Source organism: Amaranthus tricolor, chromosome 4, assembly GCF_026212465.1.
Source record: "Amaranthus tricolor cultivar Red isolate AtriRed21 chromosome 4, ASM2621246v1, whole genome shotgun sequence".
NCBI lineage: Eukaryota > Viridiplantae > Streptophyta > Magnoliopsida > Caryophyllales > Amaranthaceae > Amaranthus > Amaranthus tricolor.
This window is the reverse complement of record NC_080050.1, coordinates 25,417,292-25,431,390: the sequence shown is the minus strand read 5'-3', so window position 1 is coordinate 25,431,390 and position 14,099 is coordinate 25,417,292. Positions and strand designations below refer to the sequence as shown.

The 14,099-nt window shown below is 33.9% G+C and overlaps 1 protein-coding gene across 2 annotated transcripts; it reads right to left on the bottom strand.

The window, feature by feature from the left end:
• Positions 1–4,465: 4,465 nt before the first annotated feature.
• On the bottom strand, positions 4,466–8,263 carry LOC130810463 (transcription factor bHLH145-like). Of its 2 annotated transcripts, XM_057676534.1 has the most exons (4): positions 7,979–8,263; positions 7,223–7,779; positions 6,238–6,399; positions 4,466–6,151 (listed from the first exon to the last, which is right to left on the bottom strand). In XM_057676534.1, exon 4 carries the CDS (start codon positions 6,133–6,135, stop codon positions 5,038–5,040), a length of 1,098 nt encoding a protein of 365 aa, XP_057532517.1. In that variant the 5' UTR covers positions 6,136–6,151; positions 6,238–6,399; positions 7,223–7,779; positions 7,979–8,263; the 3' UTR covers positions 4,466–5,037. The 2 variants fall into 2 exon arrangements, with proteins under 2 accessions (XP_057532517.1, XP_057532518.1); XM_057676535.1 differs by having other exon boundaries at positions 4,466–6,399.
• Between the last annotated feature and the right edge of the window lie 5,836 nt (positions 8,264–14,099).

Genomic DNA, 14,099 nt, shown 5'->3' with positions numbered 1-14,099 from the left:
CGATTGGTCAATTGAAAGAAAGTGGAAATGAGAGAATTCACAAGGCCCAAAATAGCTGTCCATCATAAATACTACTATCAGCATGCGACGTGAGTACATAAATATAAAGACAACAGTAAATTACACAACTTAATTACTACAAAACTTGTATTTATCTTTTGAGATATTTTTGTAACTCGATAAAATAATTTTAAATAAAAAGTTTATGTTCTTATTATATATATATATATGATGGGCTATTTATCTTATGTATAAGGCGCGTCCATTAGTAAATTCATTTCATACAGTAATTTGCGTTATCTTCCTTTTTTGTTACAAATTTTTTTACTATTGCACTAATAATTTTTTAATTGTCTTTATGTTCTTAAAAGAAAGTATCATATGATTTAAATATATGAGAATTTTAAAGTTATGTGTTGCAAATTCAAAGAGATAAAAGAAACTTTTGAATTTTCTATACAACTTCGAAAAAGCTCTTATTTTAGTTTGTATTGTGTAGTAAATTAAGAGGGTAAAAGAGTATTGCATTTATATATGTTGTAATGTTTTTACTGATTGTTATAATTATCTGCTACTACTATATTGTGATGAATTAAATATGGAATATTTTATAAGTAACACCATGAAAAAATATTCAAAGGGTAATCCTAACAAATATTATTAAAAAATCTGTGAGAATCGAATAAAAATGACCTTGATTCAGCTACAGAGTTCGAACAAATCACCGTGTGCCTTTGTTGTTGGTTATATTATTTAGTGTTTATGACAAATAGAGAGTAGTTTCGGAAACTTTGAAGATGTCGAGAATATAATCGATAGAATACCATACCATCATATCTAGAAAATCTTATTTGGTGGCAGGGTTCGGAGAAAGGTAACAAATAAATCATATTCGTACCTCCTTCAAAGAGAGGGTATGATCGAGAAATGTGGTCTAAGATACCCTAAATAGCGAGAGCCTTGCAAAGAAAACGGTGAGTGATATTAATTATGCATAAAAATTTATTACCTGCATATTCCAACACAACCGAAGCTAGGGTTGGATTGTTGGAATAAAAGATTAATATAAAAGAGCACAAATAAATACATGAGTAATATATAAATGGATATTTAAACAGGTCAACAATTAAAGAGCGTTTAGGGAAATTAAACTATTAAGATTAAATAGTGAAGTTTAAAGAAATCAATATTAGTATGCGAGATTTGAAATTAAATAAATTGTATTGTCATAGTTTGTAAATTGTCATTATACACACGTAAACAAGATTTGTCTCATTAGAGATCGGGTTTTTTAAGTTTAGAAGTATGTCGTATGTGTATTTATTATTTATGTAAATTTACTGTTGAAATTTGACATTTAAAATCAACTGTAAACACATTTTTAAACAATAATGAAACAGTAACCTCTAATTAGATGAGAAATATATAGAGTAATGACATTAAGAAAATAAAATACTTATTGATCGAATTCAATGGGCGTAAAAGTGCTAACTATTACGCCCATGTCGTTTTATTCATCTAGCATAATACTCCAGTATTTTTTTAATAGCTTACACTTTTATTAAAATGATCTCACAGAAAAGACTAAAGTGTAGCTGTTTAAAAAACAGAGGGAAAAAACAATGAAAAGAATCCAAATAAGGTCAATGTGCATACTTGTAGTGCGTCCATACCTTGAGTGTTGGCCGACGCATATGTACGTACAGTCCCATCCAAACCATTGTATGAGGTAAGGGGCATGGGGAGGGGATTGCGCCTTGGTGCTATTACATTTGAGTTACTAATAAATTATCAAAAATATTTAAATCACAAGAAAACTCAAAATCAAAGTAAGCACACTCCAATAGTTGATGTGCCCATCCATTGTAGCACTAATAGTGTGGCACTTTTGAGGACAAAATAACATCACTAACCTATAAGGGTCATGATCCTATTTTGTTAAACACCTTTTTTATGTTGCAATATTTTTACTAAATGCTCTTGAAATAATGTTCACAAGTTTGTTGTATGAATATTTACTTCATTTACATGAATCAATTCAAATGGCTTAGAAGCTATGAAGATTTGAGATAAAACCAAAATTCAAATAGTTTTAGACTCTTTAAACTCAAATCGGATGATATTTATTATGGACTCAATGCCTATTTAACAATAACATTGAAAGTTCATTTGGAAAAATTGTAACACCCTCAGAATAGGTCAGACTTTTGAAAACACCTTTAATGAAAAAACATGAGCCAAAACCTACTCATGGGAGTGTTACCGCCACATCTATTTCTAATAAAATAAACGTAAGGCTTAACGACTAAGAAATAACTTAATAACTTTAAATCCAACAAAGGGTCTTACAACATCAGAGAAAACTGAAACACAATCTATGTCCATATAAAATTTAAACAACTTAAGGTAAAATTTAAACTGAAATACGACTCTAACAAAAGCTATGTTTCTAGGTGATCCTCACTCCACGATTCCCACGCAATCAATATCCTGCGACATAAGAATGCAAGAAAACAGGGAAAAACTCCCAAAATCAGAAAATTGAGTAATTCCAACTCCATCCCGTAAAATGATTAAATTTGTAACACCCCGGCCCCTCGGACCGCTAGTGACTACTCATGTAGACTGTAGACTGGCCCCACAAACCAACACAAATCTTTCCAGCGCACCTTGGCCTCACTCGCGCACACCCGGGAACACTTCCCAGAAGATCACACATCCTAAGATTGCTCCCCACCAAGCACACTCACCCCCACTTAAGAATACAACGTCCTCGTTGGACCGTAACTTTAGGATCTTTTCCCCCGCTAGGTGCACTGAACACTATCAGTCACGGTGGCAGGGTTGCTCTGATACCATTTGTAACACTCCGGCCCCTTGGACCGCTGGTGACTACACATATAGACTATAAACTGGCCCCACAAACCAACACAAGTCTTTCCAGTGCACTTTGGCCTCACTCGCGCGCACTCGGGAACACTTTCCAAAAGGTCACCCATCCTAAGATTGCTCCCCACCAAGCACGCTTAACTGTGGAGTTCTTAGCAAATAGGCTTTCCAGAAAAGAAGATCCACCTTGTTGATATGAATAGTTTGTCAATCTTTTTTCAAGCTAAATCTAAGGTATTACAAAAATAGTTTGACTGGCTCCCTTATAAACCAAGTTTACGGACTCTTCTATGAACTAATTGTCATATTTAATTATCTTCATTTAAATCCCCATAATATAACTACTCTTTAATCTAACTGACACCCCACATTTCCCCTCGGCCAACCTAATAACGCCATCATGTCTCTTATGATTTACAACTATAAATACCCCTGAATTGGCAAAAAAAGAACCTAAAAAATACTATTCTGGAAATGCCTTTCAATCCTCACCTCAAAAATATCCTTCTACGAAAATAAGGCTTTACCGAAACTTCTAATCCAATCTATCTTATAAAAAACCAAGCTAAAACTATGTCTATTGAGCAGACTCTTTGACTACTCAAATCCTTGAGAGAGACGGTCATTTTGAGAAACCACCTTTAATTGGCCGACCATTATATTTTTAAAAATATTTTAAGTAGGCATTAAAAGTAATGTAAGTAAACATGTAAAATATTAAAAGTAGGCATTAAAGATATGGTAAGTAAGCATTAAGATAATGTAAGTAGACATTAAGAATACGATAAAACATTAATTTTTAATGGATCGGGCTTAAAATACGTCTCTCAAAAAGACGATCTCTGAAGAGACTAGCTGCTTTGACTAACTTGAGCATTGTAGGGATTTTTATGGGAGATTTTTCCTTAGATTAGTTTCCCTAGTGGTTACAAGTCTTGGACATCACAAAAATTGGTTGGTATTTGATCATTATTTCACGAAAGGGTCACTCACTATTCTCAGTCATCATTATTATTCGGTTCTTCATTGTTATTTTTCAAAATAGGCAATTCTTGAAATCAAATTTTATTTACTTTATAACATGTCTAACATTCACCACGAGTAAATATTCACATCCTCATCATCTAAACTACGCAACATTTTTTGTTAGTGATAGTGAAAAGGTTATTTTTATATACTTTAGCAAACAATCATCTAAAACTTCAAATGAATAAAAAGCACAGATATTTTAACAAGTCAATTGTACTTCATATAATGTAAAATCAAAGAACTACTATTGAAAATGACAACAAAAAAAAAAAAAAAAAAAAAATCTTGGAGCATACATTTGAGCTACCAATAAAGAACCAAAAAATTAGATAACAAAAAAAAACTTAAAAGCAAAGTAGCACACTCCATTCTCCAATAGTTAAAATGCCCAACAAATGTAGCACTAAAAGAGTGACACTTTAGAGAAGCACATAATAGCATCACCAACCTCAAAGGAATGCCCTCAAGTGGTGGGTTGAGATGCCACTAAGAGATGCACATGATTCAATCACAAGTTTACCACTACTCAATACTCATCACCCTTCAATTGGGGATTTTAACTAACATTTTACTAAAGTACCTTTAATTTTAAATACACACAATAACTCTATAATAGCATATACCATTACATCAAAGAAATCAAAAGCACTTAATAATAATACATATTTTACCAAAGGGTCTAACTTCCCATTCCAAACATTCAAGTGCTAATACCCCACACATACATAAAAGCAAAACAAAAGATACATAAAATAGCCAAATAACATATTGTTTTAATATGATTAATGATGAACCACATCAAAAGACCAACTACTACACTCTCCCTCGTGCCATTCCTACCATTAAAGTTATGACCCACTCTTTGAAAATTACTCTTAATTTTAACCCCTTATAAAAGACATACACCAAAAGTTTACTTATGGGTCCCACTTAAAACCCAATATGGGGCGTGCATTTCTCTGATATGGAGATTTTAGGGTCCATCTTTGAATCATTGGGAACTTCTTCAATCCACTATAGAGTAAAACTAACCCTTCTTCAGGAGGCCAAGAACAGAGGAGATTCTAAAAGCTACTATAATCTTCACCAATGACATATTTCAACTTATATAGAGCTCTTCTATAGGCCTATCCCTAAAGATGTGGCTCTTAATTTCAGAGTTTTAAGGTAGTTTATTGCTTCATCCAAAACCATAACTGCATCTTTGCCATTTCCGCCCGGAAGTATGGTCTGCAACAGGCTGACTGTCTCACGTATTTTCTCCTTCCTCTCCCGCTTGTTGCCTGAAAAAAAGCAGACCTTGCTGTGCCTTGTGGGATGAGCACCAGCACAGCTGGATTCGGCATCGTCTTCTGTGGAGCACTTGGGGTTGAATGAGCTTCGGCTGTATGTGATGGAGGGAATGTCATAACTACTGTTGCAGAGCTTCTGCCTTTTAGAAGGTCCGGCAGAACTCGCTACTTCATCCATGTCATCGTTTGCATCTAACCAATCCTGCTTTTCGTAAGCAGTCGTCAAGCTTGGGGAACGCCCCGTGCTTGTTTCTTCACCGTCGTCACTGTAATTGGCTTCCTCGTCTGAAGAGAGTAAAGCATCGATATCTTCTGTGTCTTCATGCGTCTCATTAACCTCGTTTTCACCATCCAATTCATCGGTCAGATTAGGTCCTGAAAGGAGTCCACTGCTCCCATAGCCATGCTCATCACCGTTCACATTGTAGTTACACATCGATTTTTGGTTCCAAGAGTTGAGCTGCTGGTTTGAAGTTCCAATCATAGAACTTAATACCAAGGTTGTTTTGTTGCCTGTCCGATCAAAAACAAGGAATTGCTTTGGAGCATGTCGAACATCAGGGGGAGAAATATTTTCCTCCTCGCGATTTTCATTAGCAGCTGCAGAAACCTTGCCAAGAAAAGTAGTTTCTGGCATAAACTTATCGTAATGAGTCGTATTGGGTACAAGACCTTGCCTGAATCTGGGCAAACAGTAAAACCACCCATGTGGTTCCTTCATTTGACCCGTCTTGAAATTGGATTGCTCCGGAAATCCAAACGAAGGCAAGGGCCCACTCATAGGAGCTGCATCGGTACAAGGAATTGCAGAAGGAATGCCATAGTTTTGCATCCCAGGATTGAAAGGCAGTTTCAGAGATTCAACGTTAGAAAACTGCTCATCGTGCTGCCGTTGATGTAGCCAGGACTCATAGTCCTTTCCCATCAAGGCAAAAAACTATCTGCACATTCAAGTTGTGGCAATTGTTTAAGGGTTGACGATCAACTATACGATAATAGAGATTCAGCTAATGAACAAGAACAATACCACAAAAAGGGTGATTCGAAAGCCTCGCTTTGTGATTGCTTGAATTTTGTATCCAAGAAGAATTAGGAAAAAAAAAGAACCTAGCTGAACCAAAACCCCCAAAACCCACAACTATAATCCTATCTACGTGACTGGCTTGAGCAAGTGACGGAAGTATTCGGCCTGCAATATACCAGTACAAGTGTATTAGAAACAGCCAGTTACTCACCAATATCAACTTTCATCTACATTTCAACTAAATCATCATCAGCATACTCGGCTCTAATCAAGGTCTAGGGAGGGTTGAAAGCCGGCAAACCATACTCTTATCTAAAGAAGATAAGGAGATTGCAGCCAGTGAGACCCTCAACTCGACTCAAAATCGAACTGACACACCCTAGTGAACCATTCAAAAGGACCTTACTAATTTATTGACCATTACTCAAAACATATAACTTCAGTCCATTATAGTGAACCATAACAATTCAAAACCATTATTGAGCATCCTTCAACAATACATTAAAATGCATTATATGCATATCAAATGAATCATTGATTCACATTTCAATCCAGGTTTTACATACCAATCCCAAAAAATTCAAAGTCAAAAATACCACACTAATATTACATTCAACTAGAGGTGTTCATTCGAGTTATCGGGTTGATTTCAGGTTGATTTCGGGTTGATTTCCGTATCTACATTGATTTTTGCATAATTGTAAATCTATTTTTAAGTCGGGTCAAATCGGGTTCAGTTACGAGGTCGGTGAATATCGGATATCAGTTCTGTTTTGAACACCTCTACACTCAATTAATTTCTTTTGCAGAACTCTAGGTTGAAAGGTACATTAATAAACAAATTCATGACAAAAAAACATGAATAATAACCAACTAATCCATTTCCAACATCAATAACTCACTATTAATACAAATCAAAGCAAACAAACAACAAATTGGCATAAAATAAAATAAAATAAAAAAATACATAAAATAAAGGAGGACAAACCTGGCAATCGCAAAGAGGTTGAAAGCAAGCAATGACTCTAACTATGATGGTAGAAAATCCAGCAACTCCATTTTCATGTTTCAAAGCCCGGAATCTTGTCTGACTTGCTGCTTGGCACACCATAACTACTCCCAACACCCCAACACAAACCAACCCTTTCTTTTAAGGAAAGGAACACCCAATTACTCTTTCTATCTTCCAATCAAAACCCTAATCTTATATTTCTATTTAAATCACCAAAATGAAAAAAAAATTAGCTAATCCTTCGAACATAGCAGGGTATAACAATGATAAAGGTTGAACCCATGTAGTATAATTTGGTGATTCACTGATTTATTATGAATAATTTCAAAAAAATTGAGTGTCAAAAAAAATGGGGATGATTTATAAAGGTTAAATTACAGAATTACACGGCAATATAAGTTCAAAGAGACGACTTTCCGAAACACATCTACTGAAAGGCAAAACCACCGCATGCTGTTTCTTAACAAATCGCCACTTTTTTAACTTTTATTTAGATATTCTCCCCCCTTTTGTTGCTCCACTATCCAAAATTCCTGCAAAAAATTGTAAAAAAATTAGGTCAATTTATATATCAGTCAAAAGTTTACAACCCATCAATTAAAAAGTGTAAAATAAAGGAATTTCTTCAAAACCCATCAAAGATCTTAACTAAATTGTAAAATTGTTTACTACCCAGATATTGAAATCAATGATTTTAAAAAAAAATAAAGGAGTTAATGAGGGAAGAATTACCTGGAAGATCTGAAAAGAAGAAGATTTTTGGTGAAATGAGTTCAAGACAGAAAAGTAGATAGGAAGATTAGAGGCAATCAAAGTTTAGAGAGAGAGGGGGAAGGCGTGAGTGATAGTGAGAGAAAATGAATGCACAGATAGAGAGAAGATGAGGGGAAAGAGTGTTAAATGTTGTTATATAAAGAATGAAAATTGACGTTATTGTCCTTCAAACGTGTGGGCTTTGCTTTGCTTTGCCTATGAGAGTATGAGGTGTGGGGGAATGCCCATGGAGATGCTACGGTGGATGTCATGCGTGCCTATCACTCACTAGTAACAAGTCGCAACTCATAACTCTCCAAGCTTCTTAGTTCATCCTAAAGATGTTTAATCGGGTCATTGGGTGATGTTTATGTTAGATGTCTTTAATTAGTTTAAAAGTAAGTCTTGTATCCATGTTGATTTTGAATAATTGACAATTTATTTTTAATGTTAGGTTATATCAGATTTGATTACAAGGTCAGGTAAATGTCAGGTCGCGTCTGTATTGAACATAGTTCTTCCGTTTCTTTTTACTTGCAGTTAGAGGTGTTCAAATGGGCTTGATGACCTGTTATTCACCTAACTTTGTAACTAAATTCGAAATCAATACGATGATCCAAATAATTACATTTACTTGCAACTCACTAAATAAACATATTAAGAGGTTTTTTTGGTTAGGGCTTAATTTCCTTGAATTTTCTAATTGTTTTAATATTTTTTAATTTTTGTGCAATATACAACTATGATAATTTCTTGAGGCGGAGGAAATAAATGAATAATTGCCAACAAATAGTGTAGGTAAATCCAGATTCTTGTGTTAATTTTAAATTCGCTTGTTCGGCATAACAAGTCAATTCTTAAAAATATGGCAAAGGAAATTGAAAATTTCCACAATTAGAGAAAAGGAATGGTTTAAATTATAGGAAAAATTATCGAGATGATCGACTGCAGCAAGTAACCTATGAATAATCGGAACTTTGAAGAATATTTGCCAAGAGTATACCATGATGACCGACTGCAGCAAGTAATTTTTGCAAAAAAAAAAATATAGTATAAAAACGTTAATAAAAAAGCTAGAAAAAATTAACCACCGCATCCCCTCTCTAGCCGCCCCTCCCCCTCGCCCCACTGCATCCCCTCGCCACTAGTGGTAAATTGGTGGGTGTAGAAAGTAAGGTGACAACTAGCAAACTGGGTGTTAATGAGGTGGGAGGTGGGAGGTGGGAGGGGGGAGGGGTGGCCGTGAGGGGAGCAGTCGAAATTTTGAAAATATATTTACTTCTTTAAAAAAAAAGTTATTATTTTAGTTTTTCTTTGTTTTTTGTTAATTTAGCTAGAAAAATAGGTCATAATGTGCATAATATTTTTTGATAAGTGACCTTATAGTTTAAACTATTTATGATTAGTCATAATTTGAGATTATTCCAAAAAGATCAATTTCCTAAATTATATTGATTGATAAGTTCAGAAAAATATGTTCAATTGCAAATAAAATGCGACCGAAAGTCTTTCTAATGGGCTATACATCTACTATTAGATGATTTTTTTTTGTCAGAAACCACTAAATTAATTTCTAATTGACTTATTTTTATATAGTATCCTTTACATTAAATATTGGGAGGAAGAGATCAATATTTTAACAAAATACATAAGTTAAAAAAGTTTCTAGAATAGTAAAAACTTCAAATCCTCCCTAAAAATTTTCTAGAATAGTAAAAACTCCAAATTCTCCCTAAAAAATTTAGTGACCTAAACTTTGACTTGCAAAATAAATAATACTCCTAACGACTATCACTACGTTGAAAAGTGTTATTCACTATATATCCTAAAAGAGATACGCAACAAAATAATATAAACAATTAATTTCAAGTTGGATTGATTACAAGTGAAATGATATTAGACTGACTCAATAGTGGCTTTGCTCGATTGGAGTATCAAGTTTGGGCAATTGTGAGTTGTCTTAATATCATGTTAAGTTTTTTTTTTTTTTTTTTTTTTTTTTTTTTTTTTTTTTGCAATTTGTGTGTCTGATTGATGCTAAATCTGATAAATCATAGGTCGAATCTATTGTGATTCTCAAGTTATTTTGATTTTTAGAATATAGTGTTAACTAATACCTATCGAGATAAGGTTAGGTTTGGGTCATCAATAAGTTGGAAGAAAGTCAATTTTGGTTAATTGCATATATTTTTTTGACTTTATATATTAGATGTAGATTGTTCTTAAGTCAATTTGTAATGCCCCGAATTTTTCTCTATGGCATAATTTCCATTTTATTCCTCTTTCTAGTTACTTTTCTTTAAGTTTAGTCTTTAATTTAAAATAATTTATTATGATATTATTTGTGATTTGTTATAACTATCTCTTTTATGCTTTATAATGTGATTTAAAATGTGCATGAGTTATTATTATTATTATTATTATTATTATTATTATTATTATTATTATTACTATTATTATTATTGTTGTCATGTTAATATATTATTTTCATTAGATTTATGTACTACTATTATATGTCCTAGGTTATTTATTTTTGGACCAATTTGTGGTAACAAGTTTTAAATTAGGAGGACTAAATAATTTTTTAGTACACTATTATCATGATAAGCTTTTAAAATTAGTGTTTAATTAGGTTAATTGATTCTAATTTATGCTTAATTAATTGGTACATTCTAGAATGGAATGAATGCATGAACATCCTTCAAATCTTTTCATTTTCTTTTCTTCAAGTTGATTGAACTTCCTAATGCTCATAAATTCTCAACCATTATGAAGAGTCTTTTGGGATGGTTTTTCCCCTCCTATAAATACTAGCCTATTGTTATGGAAATTTTCATTCATTCATAAACTAGCTCATAAACTTTCTTTCTCTCATTCTTTTCTCTCAAAATAAAAAAAAAAAAAATACTTGCTTTATTTTTCTTCAAGTGTCAAAATATTATCATATTTTTGGGTAACTTTTGAAGACTTATTTTGAATTATTCAAGCTTACTTCAAGGAATTTATTTTGCAAATTATTTGGGAGATTTTCTTGGAGTTTTCTTTAATCTTCTAAAGATTATTACTTTCCTCCATTATCCAGGTAACTAGATTTTTCTTCACTTAGTTTCTTAATTAAACATAGAAGTCTTGTTTAGAATTAATTAAAATTTAAATTGATTAATTCGGTTTTATATAGTAAATTTTGCTTTAATTATTTTCGTGCATATATTATTGTTATTTTAATCTTCTATGATGTGTTATAACATAGATTAAATTAGGATTGGTTAAAATTTATTTTCGTGATTTGAATAATTTTATTTTAAATTATTATGAAAATCTGGAAAATCTACACTTTTTATTAATAGTAATTTGGCTGTAATTTATTGATTTTAATTTATTTTCACATTATTTTAACACTAAAATATGTTACAATCAGTAGGTAATAGTGTAAATTGATTTTGATGAATTTGGATTTAATTTTACAAAATTATTATTTAATGATGGCTTAAACTACTTAATTTGAATTTTGTGAATTAATTAAGGTTAAGAGGAATTAAAACCTGATTTAATTTATTAATTTATTATTTTTGGTCATGTACCTAATTGCTTGGTTATGTGTTAATTTCATGTACTACTTATTTATTTAATTAGATAGTTTATGACCATTTGTTGTTAAAGTCATGTAAATAGAGAACTTGACTTTGGCATTGACTTCGACCTTGACCATTGACTTTTGTTGACTATTATAATGGCTATGTGATTTTATTTTGATGGTTTATAAAACTGTTTTGTTGCTTGTCGACAAGTTTACACTTAAGAATAAAATAACATTGTCTGTAGTATATTCTTGCCAAGAGTTGTAGTAAGGTGTATTCTTGATTAAGTTCGAATTATCCTTATTCCAAACTCAGACATTACCACTTAAACTGTATGATTTTGATCTTGATTGGTTTTGAACTACTCCTTTGGAGTTTTGGTATTTTGGAAACGGTCATTGTGGCCTTTGGGTTCTTAAGGGTAAATCCATAGTGGTTCCTTATGAACATTTGATTTGGTTTTGGAATTTGACTTTTGGGTTCTTAAGGGTAAATCCATAGTGGTTCCTTATGAACATTGGTTTTGTTGTTATTTGGAAATCGTTGGGTAAGTCCATAGTGGTTCCTTCGATTGGACAGCACATCTATAGTAGATTGGTTTTAGATTTAGTTGTCGTTCTCGTTATGCTGGATCTTCGGAAAACGAGAGAGATTGGCCATTCTTAGACAGGGTTATATCATTGTGGTTGACCCGAGGTTCGCCCTGACTTTATCTAGGCTTAGTGGGCCGCGAATTTGTTCACTGCGTCTGTTCCAAGTACGACTTGAAAATATTGTTAACTTGATTTTTTGTTAAATTGTTTTGGAAAAGTTATCCTTGGTTTTAATTGATTTGGTTACCCTACTTTGGTATTAATTGAATTGATCAACATTATTTGACTCTATTGGTTTGTATGGTTGGATCGTTGTTAATTGGTTTGAATTTTAATTAAGTCTCGCATTAGTTCTTTGTTTAAATTTGAACCTTTGTGTTAAGAACAGTCTAGTTACTGGCCACTAAGTGGTAATTTGCGGTTTAGTTGTTGCAGGTGATGATTGAATTCACTCGGAGCGACTGGGGAATAAGACTGAGAGATGTAGGGTTACCTAGAACATTAAGTTGAAGTTTAGATGTTTTATTTATTTTTGTTTATGGGAGTGTTTTACTCCCTGGATTATTATGTAATGACTTTTTGATTTACTTTATTCGAAGTTATAAATTTATTTTGAAAATTTTAGTGACCCAACTTAGTGTATTGTTTCCGCCAATACACCCTATATTAAGACGGGTCATTACAGTTGGTATCAGAGCCAAACGGTTCCGAGGCTTGCTTGAGTAAGTTACTTGGAATCTAAGCAATTGACTTGACCATAGAGTGAGGATTACTTGGGTAGTAAGAAATGGGAATTGCTTTTAGAAAAGCAAGGAAGTATGTAAGACTACATATAAATTTCTGTTTTTGTAGGATGCCTCCTAGAAGAAGAACCTCTGCTGAGAAGGAGTCTTCTCGCCAACGTCTGAGAGCTCTAGAGAATGCTATTATTGCCCTCGCAAATCGATCCACTGGTCCGGCTAACAACCAGTCTGTCTTTGATCGGTTTGATCGTCACCGTCCCCCAACCTATGAGGGTACTGCCGATCCTGTAGTTCTCGAAGGTTGGTTGCGTGAGATAGAAAAACTCTTTGACGCGACCGGCTGCCCAGATGCTGAAAAGGTAGCTATTGGCTCGTATTACCTGAAGAAAGAGGCTGACAACTGGTGGGGTATGGTCAAAGCTGAATGTCTTGCTACCACTGGCTTTGGGTGGGAACAGTTCTCCACGAAGTTGAAGGAGAGATTCTATCCAGACGAGTTGAGGTGGCTGAAAAGAGAAGAGTTTCTCTCTCTGGAACAGGGTTCTATGTCGGTGCAAGCATATACTGACAAGTTCACAGAGTTGTCTCGTTTTGCTGCTGTTTTGATCCCTTCTGAAGCTGAGAAAGTGAGGTTGTATGTGAGGAGGTTAGACGCCCGGATTAGGGTACCAGTGATGTGTTCAGGTCCTGCTACTTTCCAGAAGGCTTATGAAGTTGCCCTTAGTGCTTATGCTGCAGTTCAGGAAGAAGAAGCTGCTAGGCGTGCTCTCACAGCCAAGAGGCCCCCTCCCTCATTTCATACTGCAAACCCCTCCAAGAAGTCTAAGCTTATTCCTGCGAACAAGGGGAGTACTTCTGATTCTAGACCAAAGAAGTGTTTCAAGTGCCAGAAAGATTGGCACCCTGGCAAAAATTGTGATGGTTCTGCTGTCAAGTGTTTCTATTGCAATGGTGAGGGTCACCGTTCGTACTCTTGCCCTAAGAATTCTGATGCAGGCAAGACAATTACTGGTGGTAATGCCCCTCTCCGCAACAGGGTTTATAATATGACCGAAACCGAGGAAGAATCGGATGTTGATGTCATTGCCGGTACTATTCTCGTAAACTCTATTCCTGCTTATGTTTTATTTGATACTGGTGCTACTGCTTCTTTCATCTCTTCTTCCTTTATTGAAAAAGCCAAGTT

What these genes read in the sequence shown, in the direction of transcription:
- LOC130810463 (XM_057676535.1), bottom strand. Translation starts at nt 6,135, where the DNA reads ATGGGAAAGGACTATGAGTCCTGGCTACATCAACGGCAGCACGATGAG.